Source organism: Geotrypetes seraphini, chromosome 14 (assembly GCF_902459505.1).
Source record: "Geotrypetes seraphini chromosome 14, aGeoSer1.1, whole genome shotgun sequence".
NCBI classification, from domain to species: Eukaryota; Metazoa; Chordata; class Amphibia; order Gymnophiona; family Dermophiidae; genus Geotrypetes; species Geotrypetes seraphini.
The window spans coordinates 76,221,870-76,238,207 of NC_047097.1; the positions used below are offsets into that span (position 1 = coordinate 76,221,870).

Below are 16,338 nucleotides of genomic sequence, written 5' to 3' on the forward strand. Positions count from 1 at the left end.
CCAGGCAGAGGGAGTGGTTCCACGTGCAAGCTGTCTTCAGCTTGAATCCCTCATGAAGGAAGAAACAGAGAGGAGGTGGCAAGAGTAAGAGGCATCTGTGAGAATGAGAGGTGCATCGATGAAATGCTTCATGAGGTGTCAAAGATTTCCAGCAGTGGGGAAGAAAAGGCTTGCTTAAGGAAGACAGCTGGACTCAGATTACGGAACACTGCAAGATTGGTACTGTGACTACCCCCGCCCTTGAACTGAAGAACAGGTATGCTGGCCTGGAAGTGGAGGAGATGAGAGCATCCCAAGGAGAGGAAGGACCAAAGCTTGAAATTCCAAACATTACTGGATCTGTGACCACTAGGAGGCGTAAGGTAGTGGTGGTTTGCGATTCCCTTCTGAGGGGTACAGAAGCACCCATCTGCAGACCAGACGTGATGTGGATGGTGTTGTCAACAGCGTTTTGGCTTCCTGGACCACATTCCTCCCCCCCCCACACACAAAAAAAGGCACAAGACACAGTTCCACCAGCAGCAAATAGAGCAGGTAAAGAAAATCACTAATCCGGTGCCTCAGCCCTGCACTGCATAAATGGGGCCACTAGGTGCACTCCCACAACAGCGGTAGAGATATCCACAGGACCCAATAGGAACAGTCCTTGTTTCGCCGAAGCTGCATCAGGGATCAGTCTTCACCAAGCTAGCCGGCCACTCACACTATAGCACCAGGCGACAGCGGACACAGCAAAAAAGTGCTGGGGTATGGAACCTTCTTCAAGAAGGGGGAGTGTGGAACCTTCCTCTGGATATATAGCACCAGTCTTGTGCCAACCTTAGGAACATTGAAATATTCAATGATACCCAACTGATGTTTTTTCCTCCACTTATTGTTTTCTTTGCTCTGTAGCTCGGTTAGGTGTGCTTGGATGGCTGGATGGTTCCCCGTAGTGTAGATTTAGAGCATGAGTTTAGTTATCTAGTGATTTCAATTACCCCCAACATTGTCTGGTTAAATGTTACATCGGGGAGTGCAAGGGAGATAAAATTCCTAGATATCATAATGACTTCTTCTTGGAGCAACTGGTCCGGGAACTGACAAGAGGGGGAGTTATTTTAGATTTGGTCCTTAGAGGAATGCAAGGCATTACCCCCACCAAATTATCTATAGAACTTTGTTACTAGAATACAAAACCAATCTATACAAGGACCCACCTTATCTTTACCGATTTACTGACCCCTACTAAATCTTGAGAACTTTAAGATCCTCTTCCCAAAATCATCTAACTCAGTGGTCTCAAACTCAAACCCTTAGTGGGGCCACATTTTGGATTTGTAGGTACTAGGAGAGCCACAGAAAAAATAGTTAATGTCTTATTAAAGAAATGACAACTTTGCAACAACAGTTAAAGGAAAGATTTATAAACTCTAAAGAGTTTTTACCTTATGCAAAATTGTCATTAACTATTTTTTTCTGCGGCCCTCACATTTAAAGTTTAATATCTTTCCTTTCTCAAAACTGACATATTTCAATCACTATATTGAAAATAAAATCATTTTCCCTACCTTTGTTGGCTGGTGACTTTATTTTTCTGTGCTTTTAACTGTTTCCAGGGCCTTCTTGTCCTTTGACTGATTTTCTCTCTGTCTTCACTTTCTGCCTTGCATCCATCTTTGGCATTAACTTAATATTAAATTTTTCTGATTTTTTCAAAATCTACATTTCCATGTCTTACCTTCCCTTCTATTTCTCTCTTCTTCCGTCCCTATTTCCATGGTCTGACATCTCTTTCTTTCCTTTCTCTCCCTCCCTCCTTTCCCCTGGTCTGGCATCTGTCTCCTTCCATCCCCCAACTTTTTATTTCTTTCACCCTGCCCCCTTCTTTCTTTCTTTCTCTCTCTCTCCATGCTCCCTTTCTTTCTATATGTCTGTCTTTCTGGTTTCAAGTTCAAGTTTCAAGTTTATTAATTTTTAATATACTGACCATCAACGGGTATCTAGCCGGTTTACAATAAAATGTTAAAATAGGGATAAAAAGTTATGCTTATAAAAGTAAAGTTTAATTAAAGAGAAGGGAAGTGTACATTGAGGACATGGACGAGACAAACTTGAAAGTGATGATTAAGAGGACGTGCCCCTTTCTTTCTTTTTTTCTTTCTCCATGCCCGCCCTTTCTTTCTGTCTTTCTTTCTCCATGCCCCTTTCTGTCTATGTCCCGTCTCCCTTCTTTCTTTCTGTCTCCCTGTACCCTCCCTTTCTTTCTTTATTTCTCCCTGCCCTCCCCCAAGCCACCACCATTGGGGAACAGGCCACCTCCGCCGCAATCAGGGAACAGGCCAGCGTCAAGGTCTTAGCTCTCCCTGCTTATCTTCCCCAGCGCGGGGCCGACCAATTCTCGTCACCCGACATCAATTCTAACGTCGAGAAGGAAGTTCCGGGCCAGCTAGGCAGCGATTGGCTGGCCTGGAACTTCCTCTCCGACGTTAGAATTGACGTCGGGTGACGAGAATTAGTCGGCTCCAAGCTGGGGAAGATAAGCAGGGAACTAAGACCTTGACGCTGGCCTGTTCCCTGATTTTGGTGGCTTGGGGGAGGGCAGTGAGACGGGAAGGGAAGCAGATTGGTGACCCCTGCTTTAGGCGAGCCGCAGTCACGGTCTGTACGCGACTGTCCTCTCCACAATCGGAAAACTTGTGAAGTGGAGAGGACAGATTGTGGTCCGCAAAATAGTCCCTGGGGGGCCGCGTGTTTGAGACCGCTGATCTAACTCTACCCTCCTTCCGTGAACTTTTCATGAACATACCAGGCAGCTGATTTTTTTCAGATCAAAGGCCAGAACACTGGAATCACCTACCACAATATCATAGTGAACAAACAGGTATATACAACTTCAACTTAGGACTTAAAACTTTTCAATACTTAAAAATTACTCATTTAGAGCAAGCCTGAAGAGGCAGAATTCTCTCCCTTATGTATCACTAGCTGATCACCCGGCGTTGCTTGGGTGTTTATTTATCTGAAAAAGCCCCCCCCCCCCCACACACAGGAATGTCCCTCTCTATGGGCTGAACTTGGACTTAAACAGCATCGGGAGTGTCAGTATTCATCTCAGTGAGCCCGAAAACTATGGGTTAGACCAATGTATCTCAGTGCCTCCTGAGATTTCAGGTATGCCATGGTACACTGGGGAGGAGGAGGAGCGGTGCCAGCGCCAGATGACTGCCTACAGGACGTCCTGTAGGCAATCAGTTGGTGCCAGCACCTATCCTTCTCTCTGGCCCTCTTCCTTTCTGGCACCCCCCACTGGCATCTCATGGCCCACCTGGAGGGCCTTCACACACATGCAGATGTTGACATGATGATATCACGCATGCGTGTGATGTCATCATGGCAATATCTGCGCACTTCCAGGTGCCTCGAGCCACGGCCACTACCTTTAGTGTGCCGAGGCTCAAGAAAGTTTGCGGGACACTGAGTTAGACAATAATATCTGTTGTTTACGATAATTTTTAAATGTCACCCCCTTCCCACCCCAATAGTATTTTTCCCCAGATAGTAAGTGATATGTATACCAAGCTTGGTTGAAATCTGTCCATGCATTTCGGAGTTATGCTGGAACATACATACATCCGATTTTATATATATAGATGCCTTACTATCCTATGATACTGTAGTTAGTATGTGGGGAGGTGAACTATGTCTCGTCTTTATCTCCTCTTCTCCTCCATGAGAAGCCCTTTTAGCGTGCTGTAAGCATGCTCCTAGTGTTTACCACAATTCAGTAATAGGATTCCTAAAGTAAGTCAACATTGCAGAGCTACAGTAAGTCCAAAATCTTTGAAGAAAAACACAAATTCTGAAAATATTTCAATACAGTAGAAGTTTTTGTAGGTGCCCACATCCTGATGCAGTGTTTTCAAGACATAAATTCATATCAGGAGAGGTGTCTGCAATCACACAGTTTTGGAGATATGTGTTTTGTCTTATGTTGAAGAAGATACTGTGAAAACATTTGAATATGTTTATATGCATTTAAGATTGGACTGACAAGAACATATAGACTGAAGGTCTATCAAGCAAAGTATTCTGTTTCCAACAATGGCCAACCCAGGTCCCAAGTACCTAGCTAGATCCTAAGCAATAAAACAGATTCTATGCCGCTTATCCTAGGAAGAGCAATAATGAAAGAAGGCAGAAGGTAGACACAAATCATAGTCTGGTCAGCTTTCTGAGGATCCATTTCATATATTTATAAAAAGATTGTGTGTGATAGAGTGGTGCGATTTTAGAGTTGATCATCTCTGTCTATCAACTAAAGTTATTCTTAAGTACCAAGAGCAAAGGACATTTAGGGGTTCATTTTCAAAGCACTCGGACACCTATGGTAACCTATGGTCCTTTGTATGTTTAAGTGCTATGAAAATGGGTCTTCTTTTTTTTTTTTTTTAATTCTTTATTTATTTTATAATTCACAAGTATACAGTAAATATCAAACAATGGGTCTTTTAATGTAAAGCACTTCTTTTTATTTCAAGGAAACCTGAAAACGCAAGTTTTCCTTGCATTTCAGTAACTATATAAAGCACTAAATTCTCCAGGACATAGAAAAATCATCCAAATCATAGTTACTTAGGGTGCTTAGGAGTCAGCACTCAAGAAAAAAAGATCTGTGTCATTGTAGACAATATGCTGACATTTTCTGCCACGTGTACAGTGGTGGCCAAAAAAGCAAAAAAGGATGCTAGGAATTATTAGGAAAGGGATGGTAAATAATTCCTCTATATCGCTCAAGGGTGCGACCTCACTTTGAGCATTGCATTCAGTTCCGATCTCCTTATCTCAAAAAAGATAGCGGCACTAGAAAAGGTTCAAAGAAGAGCGACCAAGATGATAAAGAGGATGGAATTCATCTCGTACAAGGGAAGACTAAAGCGGTTTTCAGCTGGAAAAGAAACGACTGAGGGGAGATATGATTGAAGTCTACAAAATCCTGAGTGGAGTAGAATGGACACCAGTGGATCGATTTTTCACCCTTTCAAAAAGTACAAAAACCAAGGGGCACTTGTTGAAATTACATGAAAACACTTTTAAAACAAATAGGAGGAAATATTTTTTCTCTCAAAGAATAGTTAAGCTCCAGAACTCGTTGCCTGAGGATGTGGTAGCAGCGGTTAGCATGTCTAGGTTTAAAAAAGGTTTGGACAAGCTCCTGGAGGAAAAGTCCATAGTATGCTATTGAGACAGACACTGGGAAAGACACTGCTTTCCCTGGGATCGGTAGCATGGAATGTTTTTTTGCCAGGTACTTGTGACCTGGATTGGCCACTGTTGAAAACAGGAGACTGGGCTAGAAGGATCATTGGTCTGACCCAGTATGGCTATTCTTATGTTCTTTCATAGAAAACATGATGGCCCATCCAGTCTGCCCATCCACGCATCCACTATCTCCTCCTCTCCCTAAGAGATCCCACGTGCCTGTCCCACACTTTCTTGAACTCAGACACAATCTGTCTCCATCACCTCTACTGGGAGACTATTCCATGCTTCTACCACCCTTTCTGTAAATAGTAAAGAGTGAACCCCAGTCATACCCATAAGGGAAGGGAAAGGCCTTGGGTAAACACTTAAAATGTGGGTACCAGAAGATGAGACAGCTGAATAAGGAGTCACTGTCCTATGGAGCCCATCACACATGTCTGCAGTCATGCTTCAAGAAAATTAAAGAGATACCTAATGAAGCAGAATTGTTCAGACACTGCGACACTGCCATCTATGAAAGAGGAAGGGATTCTTACCTTGCTCCAGCAGTTAGGATATAGTGCCGACGGGTAGGGTGGACATGCACCGTGCGCAGACTCTTTGAAGCAATCTGACCCCACAACTCATGAGAGGTCCCAGGAGTTCTCCTGTCCACCACCACCATATCTGCATCCCAGTGTCCCACAATGAGTGTGGAACCATCTTCTGATATGTAATCAAAGGAAGACAAACTGGCTTCTTCTCTTCGGTATACCTAGACAGAAAACCAAAACTAAACTGAGACTATGATACTATTTATGAACTCTCCTCTGATCCTATCGTTTCTCTCTAGTGTGTTGGAAGAAACCATGCTTTTCACAACCCCTGGGACCCACTTTTTACGTTGTACGCTTTTATTAAAACTTCTCAAACTTAAAGAGACCCACTTTAAAGTCTATGGAGTATACAAGTGAACACTATCAGAGCAGGTTTAACAAGTGAGACAGTGAGGCTTGCTACATCAAGGGCCAATGTCTCTGTCAATGCAAAAGTTGGCTCAGGGCACCAGAGTCCCTTGAGCCAGCCCTGAGATTTATACAGGGAACTGGTCCATATTTTAACATTAAATCATCCCCATCCCAATCAAGTTACTGCAAGTAACTAAAAAGGCTGCAAAGGATAATGTTTTCTTAGACCACTTAATGTATGGTTCCCAAATAGCCTCAAAGTGATGAAACTTACTAAGCAGAAAGGTTGCTTTGTATTTCACATATGCTGGAAACATATTTTTATGGGAGTGAGATAGATGACAGGAACTTATGGGAGACTTTTACAGGTTGTGAGACCTATTCCTGCATTTGGGAGTGAGATAGATGACAGGAACCTATGGGAGACTTTTACAGGTTGTGAGACCTATTCCTGCATTTTGTTGGAGTTGCTGAAGTCACGGACTTCTACAAACTGTTTTCAGTTCAGATGCTGAGGTGCTAATGTGTGGCATGTGAGTGTGAAGATTTCTTGCTATGAAGTTTCTCAAGGACACCAACCAGTGCTGGAAAGGCAATGAGCTATTTGACAGTGCTGAAAGAAAATGCAAGTCAGCAGGACACTCCATCCGGGAACCTAAGAACTGATAAAGTGATGCCAGGCTAATGCACTGAGACACTGATACTGATGTACCCGTGTGAAGAATGGAAACTTCAAGAAGAAGAATGTTCCAGGGCTCCCAGGGAAGAATGGAGGCATGGACTAGGAGAAGGCTAGATAGGCAGCATGTCTGCTCCAATAGAGTGATACATATTCATAGCCAGGGGTTGGTCTAAGACAAAGAAACTTTCTGTATAAAACCCCCATGCTTTGGCAGAGTTTCTTTAGAGAACCTGCTCCATACTTACAGAAATATGCTGGCACTGTTTATATGAGGTTTTTTTTTTTCACTCCATTACATATGTCCAGACTGATTTATTTCTGATTTGCTAAATGCTGCTATAATACTTATTACTAGAATAAAAAGTTATTTGCTTTGGAATATACAATGTAATCTTGTGGGTTTTATTTTTGTTTTTTCCTTCACAACGGATCCCCAGTGAGGTAAAGTAAGCAGCCTTTTATTTCAGGAGGAAGGCTAATGTACTTCCAGACAGCTGCAACTTGACATGGTGCAACTGTTATATCATTTTATAAAGAAGTTTCAGCAAGTAAAGCATATTTTACTTGTGACTTAGACAGATTGTGAACCCACCAGAATAGACAGGGAAAATGCTTGAAGTACCTGTAAGTAAACTGTTTTGAGTGTGGTTGTACTACAAAAAGGCAGTATACAAGTCCCAATCCCTTTCATGTGCAATGACATTCCTTTTTCCATCTCGGTAAATAATACTGTCATTGCTCCAGTTTCCTCTGCTCGCAACCTTGGAGTTATCTTTGATTCCGACCTCTCATTTTCTATGCACATCCAACAAGCTACTAAGACTTATCGTTTTTATCTCTTCAGTATCACCAAAATTCACCCCTTCCTCTCTGAGCATACTACCTGGACTCTCATAACCTCACACTTAGATTACTGCAATCTACTTATCATCTTCTACCAACCTTGCAACACTTATGTCACCCTCTCCTTAAGTCACTTCACTGGATCACTATCCGCCATCACACACAGTACAAGCTCCTATTGCTGACCTAAGTGTCTCGTCACTGCCCCTCAATATCTCTCCTCTCTTCTCTCTCCTTATACACCTCCCAGAGAATTCTGTTTCTCAGATAAGCCACTCTTAGCTGTACCCTTCTCCTCCACTGCCAATTCCAGACTTTGTTCCTTTCATGTAGATGTCCCCTATACCTGGAATAAATTACCTACTACCCATGGAAATGCGTTTGTAAACTTCCCCTGCTCATGGGCATCCTAGTTATGAGGGAATTAGAGTGACATTGTAAATAATGGCAGATTAAAAGCCAACAGAGCCCACCCAGAAAGGTGGCTAGGTGGTCCTGTAACTGCTGCTCTGTGTTGGTCATGAAATTCCACTTACCTCATCAAATACAGCTCGTGTAACATCTCCACAGCGAATGCTTCCATCATAACTCAGAGACAACAGGTGGGCAGTATTGATAGGAGAAAAGGAGAGAGAGCCAACAGGCTGAGAATGGAGCTCAAACAGAAATACGTTGCTCTGACCCTGCAAGATCAAAATTTAAGGAAGTCAAAACCTTGCAGACCATGATTCTGCTGTATTGTCTTAGCTATATGGCCATCAAAAGATATGACTCACAGAACAAACCAAAAACAAGGGGGGAACACTGAAAAAACTGTCAAAAGCACAACTCTAACAGTGTCCCCAAAATCTAAAAAAAGAATATAGAAAAAAGGAAACCAGATTTCCTAAGTAAAATACTACAAACAAGGAGACTTACTTTAACAGGAGGAAAAAGACCTCACACGCCCAGGGTCATATTGTTTCATTTGACCACTTACAGGCTGACTATAATCATTGGTCAACCCCCTCCCCCTCATTACATACTCTGACAATTATACTACTATTTTATCAATAAAGTGCTAAATCCTATAAATAACGAGTGGTGTCTTATCTTAAATGTACCGTATTTTTCACTCCATAAGACGCACCTGACCATAAGACGCACCCTAGATTTAGAGGAGGAAAAAAAGAAAAAAACATTCTGAACTCAGGCTCTGTACCCAGCCCCTTCACTCCCTGCCAGGCTCTGCACCCTGTCCCTCCAGTACGTTTTTAAACACCACATGCCTCCCCCCCCCCCCCGAACTTGAACTTAGGGTGGATGTCATTTTCACACACACACTAATCAGCAGTGTCCAGTCTCACATGGGAAGACATTTGTTAGCTCTCCTTCAGCTTATTTGGATCCAATAAAAGGGAAGACAACTGCTCATCTAAGCAGGCACCAGAAAGGGAATAATAGAAACAATCTTATGTTCTGTACCTCCACATTGCGGATCTTGACTCCTCCTGGCACAGACACTGTGGAGCGAAAACACCAGAAAGACAGATAAACAGACAAACTTGAAGCCCCAAGACATTCATCGTTTGCACTGCCACAAACTGCAAAACAAATGCAGCCCCATAATCATGGCACCCACCACCTGATACAGTTCAAAGACCAGCAGGCCACCTCTTTAAAGATGAGCAGCAGCAGCAAGCGACATGACTAGAGAGGCACATGCCTGGCAACAGCAACCTCCATCTGCTTCAGGGAACCCCGTGAGCAGCAGAAACCTCACTTGCTCCCACTCCCTCATAATGCGTCCACTTTCCTAGTAATAAATATCAGGTTAATGACAGGGAATCCGCAACAGAGACCATCATGCACCACGCTCCACCTGCTGCAGCTCCAAATCCCTTTCCAGCCACATCCCCCACCTCCCTCCCCTCCTGCATGGATCCGCTCCAAGGACCTCCTCTGACAGCTTCTACACATGGGACTGCCCTCTCATGCACCTGTTTCCACTCCAGCATCTTTATCGAGTTCTTTGGCTCCATCAAGGTAGATAACCTCCCCAGGCTTTCCCTCAGTATGATTCCAGCGTCTTTCCACTTCTATCCACGGAAAGAAGAAGTGGGCTTGGGAGAGCCACAGTCCAGCAGCCCATGCGCTGTTCCATAGCATAACCGCTGCCCTTGTCGTCCAGTCGTCCCCCTCTCTGAGCAGTGCACGCAAGGCGAAATCCCGGGGCCGTGCGCCATTTACACCAGGGTCAGTCATGCGTGCGCAGGGTAGGCAGTAGCTGAGGACTGGAAGGCGGAGGCCACCATGAAGAGAAAGGCCTGGGCGAAGAGCTGGGACTCATGCCAGGCGTCAAAGGCCAGGAGCATGAGGTGAAAACGGCTCTGCCAGTGGGTAGGCGGGCTAGTGGAACTGGCTGCTGAGCAACCAATCAGAATGGGGGGTGGTTCTCCTATGTGCTCAGCATTGTGGGAGTATGGAAGGCTTCTGGTGGAAGAACTGGATTACAAAAAGGTACCCGGGGAAGGGGGGGGGCGCATATTCACTCCATAAGACGCACACTTATTTCCACCCACTTATGGAGCAAAAATACGGTAGTTGCAAAATCCAGACAGCATTGCACTTAATAGAAATTATGATCCTGGGCGTCTGACCTCTTTTTTCCTCCTGTGAAAGTAGTCTACTTGTTTGTAATATTTTACTTAAATATAAAAAAAATAGATTAAAAAAAAAGAAAACCAGATTTCCTGTTTTAAATGAAATATTTGTGGGGACACAGAGTTGTGCATTATAAGACATGAACAGAAGCTGAGCTTTAATATGAAAAAACAAAGAGACTGGTGCATTGACAGCTAAGGAAATCCTTGTGTGGGTGGTAGGGGAAGCCCGGGCTTCCCCACTGCCTGCTGCTGATTTGCGGTGCACACGCGAAGGGAAACTCTGCTTGCTGGCACCCAACAACAAGGTATTTCTGGACAGGCTTCTTATTCCCCATACTACCTCTAGAACGCTAAGATCTTCTAATCAGCATCTTCTTACAATCCCCTTCTTGAAGGTTATAAATACAAGGTGAAACGAAATCTTTTCACTAACAGCCCCCCAACAATGGAATCACCTACCTATCCATCTAAGAGAAGAAACGATACTAGATAAATTTAAGAGTTCTCTGAAATGCTTCCTTTTTAATGGCGCTTTTGGAAATTAATTTAAAATTAAGCTTTATAACTTCTATTCAAATCTCATTGTTAACTAACATTAAAGAATAAACTTTTGATTACCAGCGACCCCATCTCTGATGTTTTTCCCACTCCCTGTTCTAGTTCCTCCCATTTCCCCCTCATTTGTTTTGTCATGTTTAAAGTCTGTCTATTATATGTTCTACCTATGTATTTTTATTGATGCACATCACTTTGAAAATCTTATATAAGCTTTTTATCACATTTTAAATAAAACTTGGATTCCCCCCTTGCATTGGCCAGTGTACTTCAAGCACACACCGGCTGCAACGACACCACACAATGAGCACTTTTTTAGCTTAAAAGTGCTCATTGCAAAAACTTCTACTAAGCAAAACAAAAGTGCTGGTTAGTAATTAAACTCAATTTACCCCTTGAGATATGATTGAAGTTACCAAAATCCCGAGTGGGATAAAGGTACAAGTGGATTGATTTTTCATGCCATCAAAAATTACAAAGACTAGGGGACACTCGATGAAGTTACAGGGAAATACTTTTAAAACCAATAGGAGGACATTTTTTTTCACGCAAAGAAAATAGTTAAGCTCTGGAATGCATTGCTAGAGGATGTGATAAGATCACTTAATATAACTGGTTTAAAAAAAAAAAAAAAGGTTTGGACAAGTTCCTGGAGGAAAAGTCCATAGTTTGCTATTGAGACAGACATGGGGGAAGCCACTGCTTGCCCTGGCTGTTCTTATTATAACTAAAGTAGTTAACAATAGCAAAATTTATATTCCTTTTTTTTTTTTTTTAATTATTTATTCATTTTTAAAAACTTTCATCAAGTACACAGATGTGAAAACCGTACAATTATACATATCACTTGACAATCTTACTAAATATATATAAAAATTACTACCCTCCCCCAATTATGCCCACCCTTTTTCCCCAAATATGAATATTAATAAATAAATCTCCTCCCTTCCTAACATAAAATGGTGTATATTTTAATAATAAAAAGAAAATGGTATTTAATCACTACAATAAGAAGTTAATGGCTCCCAAATTTTCTTGAAATTCTTATAATTCCCTTGTTGTATTGCGATTGTTCTTTCCATTTTATATATGTGACACAATGAGTTCCACCAGAAATTATAGTTCAGTCTACTATAATTTTTCCAATTGTTTGTGATGTGCTGAATGGCGACTCCTGTCATTATCAATAAAAGCTTGTTGTTACTTGATGATATTTGGCTTTTTTCCCTTCATTTGACATACCAAATAACACTGTATCATAAGATAAAGCCACATGTTTCTCCAATAAACAATTTACTTGATCCCAAATTGAATTCCAAAAGGCTAAGATAAAGGGGCAATAGAACAACAGATGATTTAAAGTCCCTACTTCAAGATTACAGTGCCAGCATCTATTAGACTGTGAACTATTTAATTTTTGTAATCTAACAGGGGTCCAAAGCGCTCTATGCAAAAGAAAAAACCAAGTTTGTCTCATAGATGCAGACACTGTACATCTCATCCTCCAAGACCAAATTTGTGGCCATTGAGATGCTGAAATTTGATGCTTAATCTCAATGCTCCAAATATCTCTAAGACCATTTTTGGGTTTCTTTTTAACAGATTCATTTATAATTTTATACCACTGTGCGGCCTGGTGTTCCAGAAAGTCCACCTGAAAGCATAGAAATTCCAGACTATATTGCGTATTTAGATTTTTCCATTCAGGGAACCCTGCCTGAATGGCCTGCTTCAGTTACAACCATTTAAAACTTTGTGATTTATTAAGACCATATTTATGTTGCAACTGTGAAAAATCCAGCAGTTTACCATTTAAAATAACATCATTTAATGTCCTTATACCTGCAATCAACCAATGCTTCCAGATGATCTTAAATCCGCCAATTTGAATCTTGGGGTTTAGCCATATGGACTGATTAGTTGAATTATTAATAGGAATATTTGTTAGATTACTGACAAATCTTAAAGTTTTCCATGTGTCCATTAAAATTCTCTTATCTTTATACAGTCTCAGCATCTTAATACTAAGGATATGACAAAGATGTAAAGGAAACATGAGTCGCCATTCCAAATATAACCAGTCTGGGGTGTACTCAATGAGCTCTGGGAGGACCCAATACATACCTTGACGTAAAATATATATAGGCTTGATGGTACCTATAAAAGTTTGGAAAATTTACCCCACCCTCCTTAATCGATTTTTGTAAAGATACTAAAGCAATTCTAGGAGTTTTACCAAGCCAAATAAATTTTGTAAGAATAGAATTCAACTTTTTATAAAAAGACCCCTGAAAAAAAACTGGTATCATTCCTATTGGATAACAAACCACAGGCAATATCATCATTTTGACAGTTTAAACTCTCCCCCACCAAGACAAATGCAATGGATTCCACTTTTCACACATATCTGTTACCTTTTTTATTATAAATGTCTCATTCTCTTTTACTGTGTCCTCAAGTGTATTTTTAATCCAGATATCTAAGTATTTTAATCCATCATCCTTCCATATAAATGAGAATGTATCAAATAAACTTTTTGTACAATGTACATTGAGCGGGAGAATTTCAGATTTATTCCAATTTATCTTATATCCTGAGAATTTTCCAAATTTATCTATCAATTCTAACAAACAGAGAATAGAAATTCTTGGATTTCTCAAATGAAGTAATATATCATTTGCATATGCAGAGACTTTATATTCCCATCCTTTACGTGGAGTAATACCTTGTATCCCCTTTGCTTGTTGAATAGCTAATAATAAGGGTTCTAAAGCAATATCAAAGAGCAAAGGAGATAAAGGACAACCTTGCCTAACTCCCCTATGCAAATTAAAACGTTCTGAGAAATTATTATTAATATTTAATCTTGCCATAGGAGAGCTATACAAAGTTTGAATCATTTGTATAAATACTGAACCTATACCAAACCATTCCATTGCTTGATACATGAGTGTCCATTCTACTCTATCGAAGGCTTTCTCTGCATCCAAAGAAACCATAAACGCTGGTTCATTCGTGTCTTTTGTTAAATTTAATGTGTGAAAAGCCAATCTAGTGTTATTAGAAGAATGTTTATTTGCAATAAATTTCGTTTGATGCACATCAATGATATAAGGGAGAGCCTTAACCAACTGCATTGCCAATGCTTTAAGCTAATAATTTTCCATCCACATTGATTAAAGAAATAGGCCTGTAATTTGAAACCAAAGTTGGGTCTTTATTTGGCTTTGGCAAAACAATAGTCATGGATTCTGCCATAGTACCTGTAATGCAACCTTTACTTAGTTGAGACTGATATAAATTTAATAATTGGGGTAATAGATAGTTTTGAAATAACTTATAAAATTCCACTGTAAAACCATCCCCATCTGGAGCGGATCCAACTCTAAGAGACTTCAATGCTGTTTCTAATTCTTTTAATGATATAGGCTCATCTAAACTTTTTTTTATGTGATCAGGAATCCTCGGACCCTCAATAAGATTTAAAAATTCTAAACCATCTTTAGTTTTATCATCATAAGACTCGGAAGAATACAAATATTTATAAAAATTTAAAAATTGCTTTAATATATTTTCTATCTGAGAGTGTGTATATCCTTTCTCATCTTTTATTGCTATAATTTTTGTTCTTCTTTTCTTTGCTTTAAGATAATTTGCTAGTAATCTTCCTGCCTTATTTCAGTTTCCATAATACAGTGTTTGCTGAGAAAATATATCTTTCCTTACTAATTTTGAGGATAACTCATTATATTTACCCTTTGCTTTTAAAAGTCTGTGAAGTATCTTGTTCCCATTTAATTACTCATTTAGCTTCCAATTGTTTAATTTCTTTTTCCAAATTAGAAAATTGTTTTTCAATTTGTTTTTAAATATATGCAGAATATGAAATAATATTACCTCTTATAGTGGCTTTAAATGCATCCCATAGTATTTCCTTGCTAATCTCCACTGTAGTATTTATTTGAAAAAATTCAATTATCTTCAATTTAAATTCCTCAAGAAATATTGAATCTGCAATCAATGTATTATCAAACCTCCAAATTGATCTATTATTAATCTTATCTTCAAGTTTAAAATCAATCCACACTCCTCCATGATAAGATAAAATAATTGGGTCAATGGAAGCTTGCTTCATTTGTTGTACCAATGAATTTGATACAAAAATATAATCAGTTCTTGAAAAGGACTTGTGAACAAAAAGAAAATTCCTGATCATTAAAATGAAGTATACGCCATATATCTTTCAAATCACAAGATTGTGCCAAATTATCTAAGCCTAATGATTTTATATTTTTACTTGGTTTTTTATCCATAAAAGGATCCATTACAGCATTAAAATCTCCAGCTACAACCAAATTAGAAGCAGCCAGTGGGAGTAATAATTGTTGTAAATTCTTTAAAAATTCTATTTGATTCAAGTTAGGGGCATAAACATTAAATAAAGCCAAGGTATTATTTCCCATACTCATTTCTACATTAATCCATCTTCCCAAAGGATCAAAATCAATCAATTGAAAGGAAGCCAAACATTTTTTATTTATTAAGATGGCAACCCCTGCTTTTTTCCCAACTGCAGGTGCAAAAAAAACAATGTTTCACCCAATCCCCTTCGAGTTTCTTTGATTCTATAGCCGAAAGATGCATCTCTTGTATATAATATATATCAGCCCTTTGTTTTTTCAAGAATGTAAGCATTTTTTTTATTTTTACTGGGTGATTGAAGCCATTAACATTAAGAGAAAATAATTTAATCTCCATTATATATAATAATTCTAATAAGACTTCCACTTATTATAGAATAAAACAAATAATAAAATCAGAATATACACCATTTTCCATATATTTCCTCCTTACATAAAACACCTCATCAAATCAATCCCTTCCCTCTTATTAACATCCCACCCACCCTTACCCTCCATTAATAATGACCTGAAAAACCTGGAACCACACATATAAGAACAGATAAATCAAGATAAATCCCCAACAGACCTCAAAAATAAATCATTTATATATTAAAATAATCAATTTTATATCAATCTTATTTGTAATATATCATGAAATCACAATCAAAGCCCTTGACATCTACTATCATTGTTTTCAATCAATACTGAAACTTATATTTAGTAAATAAGATAATAACAGCCCCTCATAACCATAACAAAATAATTGATCACTTATAATTAATTCCATGCCAAAAAAAAATTACTTTAGTAATTGTAGTAACTAAAATATACTATTGTATATAATTTTAACTATTTTTTTTTCCTTTTTTTATTCCCTTTCCTTTTTCTTTTCTTCTTTCTATATTTCCTCCATAAATATCCTTCAATAAGTACTTGACCTAATAAATTCATTTATCCTATTTTCTTAAATAAAAATATATATAAAATGTAAATCAAAAGTTGATCTTACACACTCAAGA

The 16,338-nt window shown here is 39.4% G+C and overlaps 1 protein-coding gene across 1 annotated transcript in view; it reads right to left on the reverse strand.

Moving 5' to 3' along the window:
• Positions 1-16,338, reverse strand: part of WDR76 (WD repeat domain 76) — a 52,675-nt gene that overhangs the window by 7,030 nt on the left and 29,307 nt on the right. Inside the window, exons 9-10 of the mRNA XM_033920360.1 lie at positions 8,253-8,399; positions 5,781-5,998 (exon numbers count right to left, since the gene is read on the reverse strand). Coding sequence (XP_033776251.1) covers positions 5,781-5,998; positions 8,253-8,399 — 365 coding nt within the window. The remainder of the gene's footprint in view (positions 1-5,780; positions 5,999-8,252; positions 8,400-16,338) is intronic.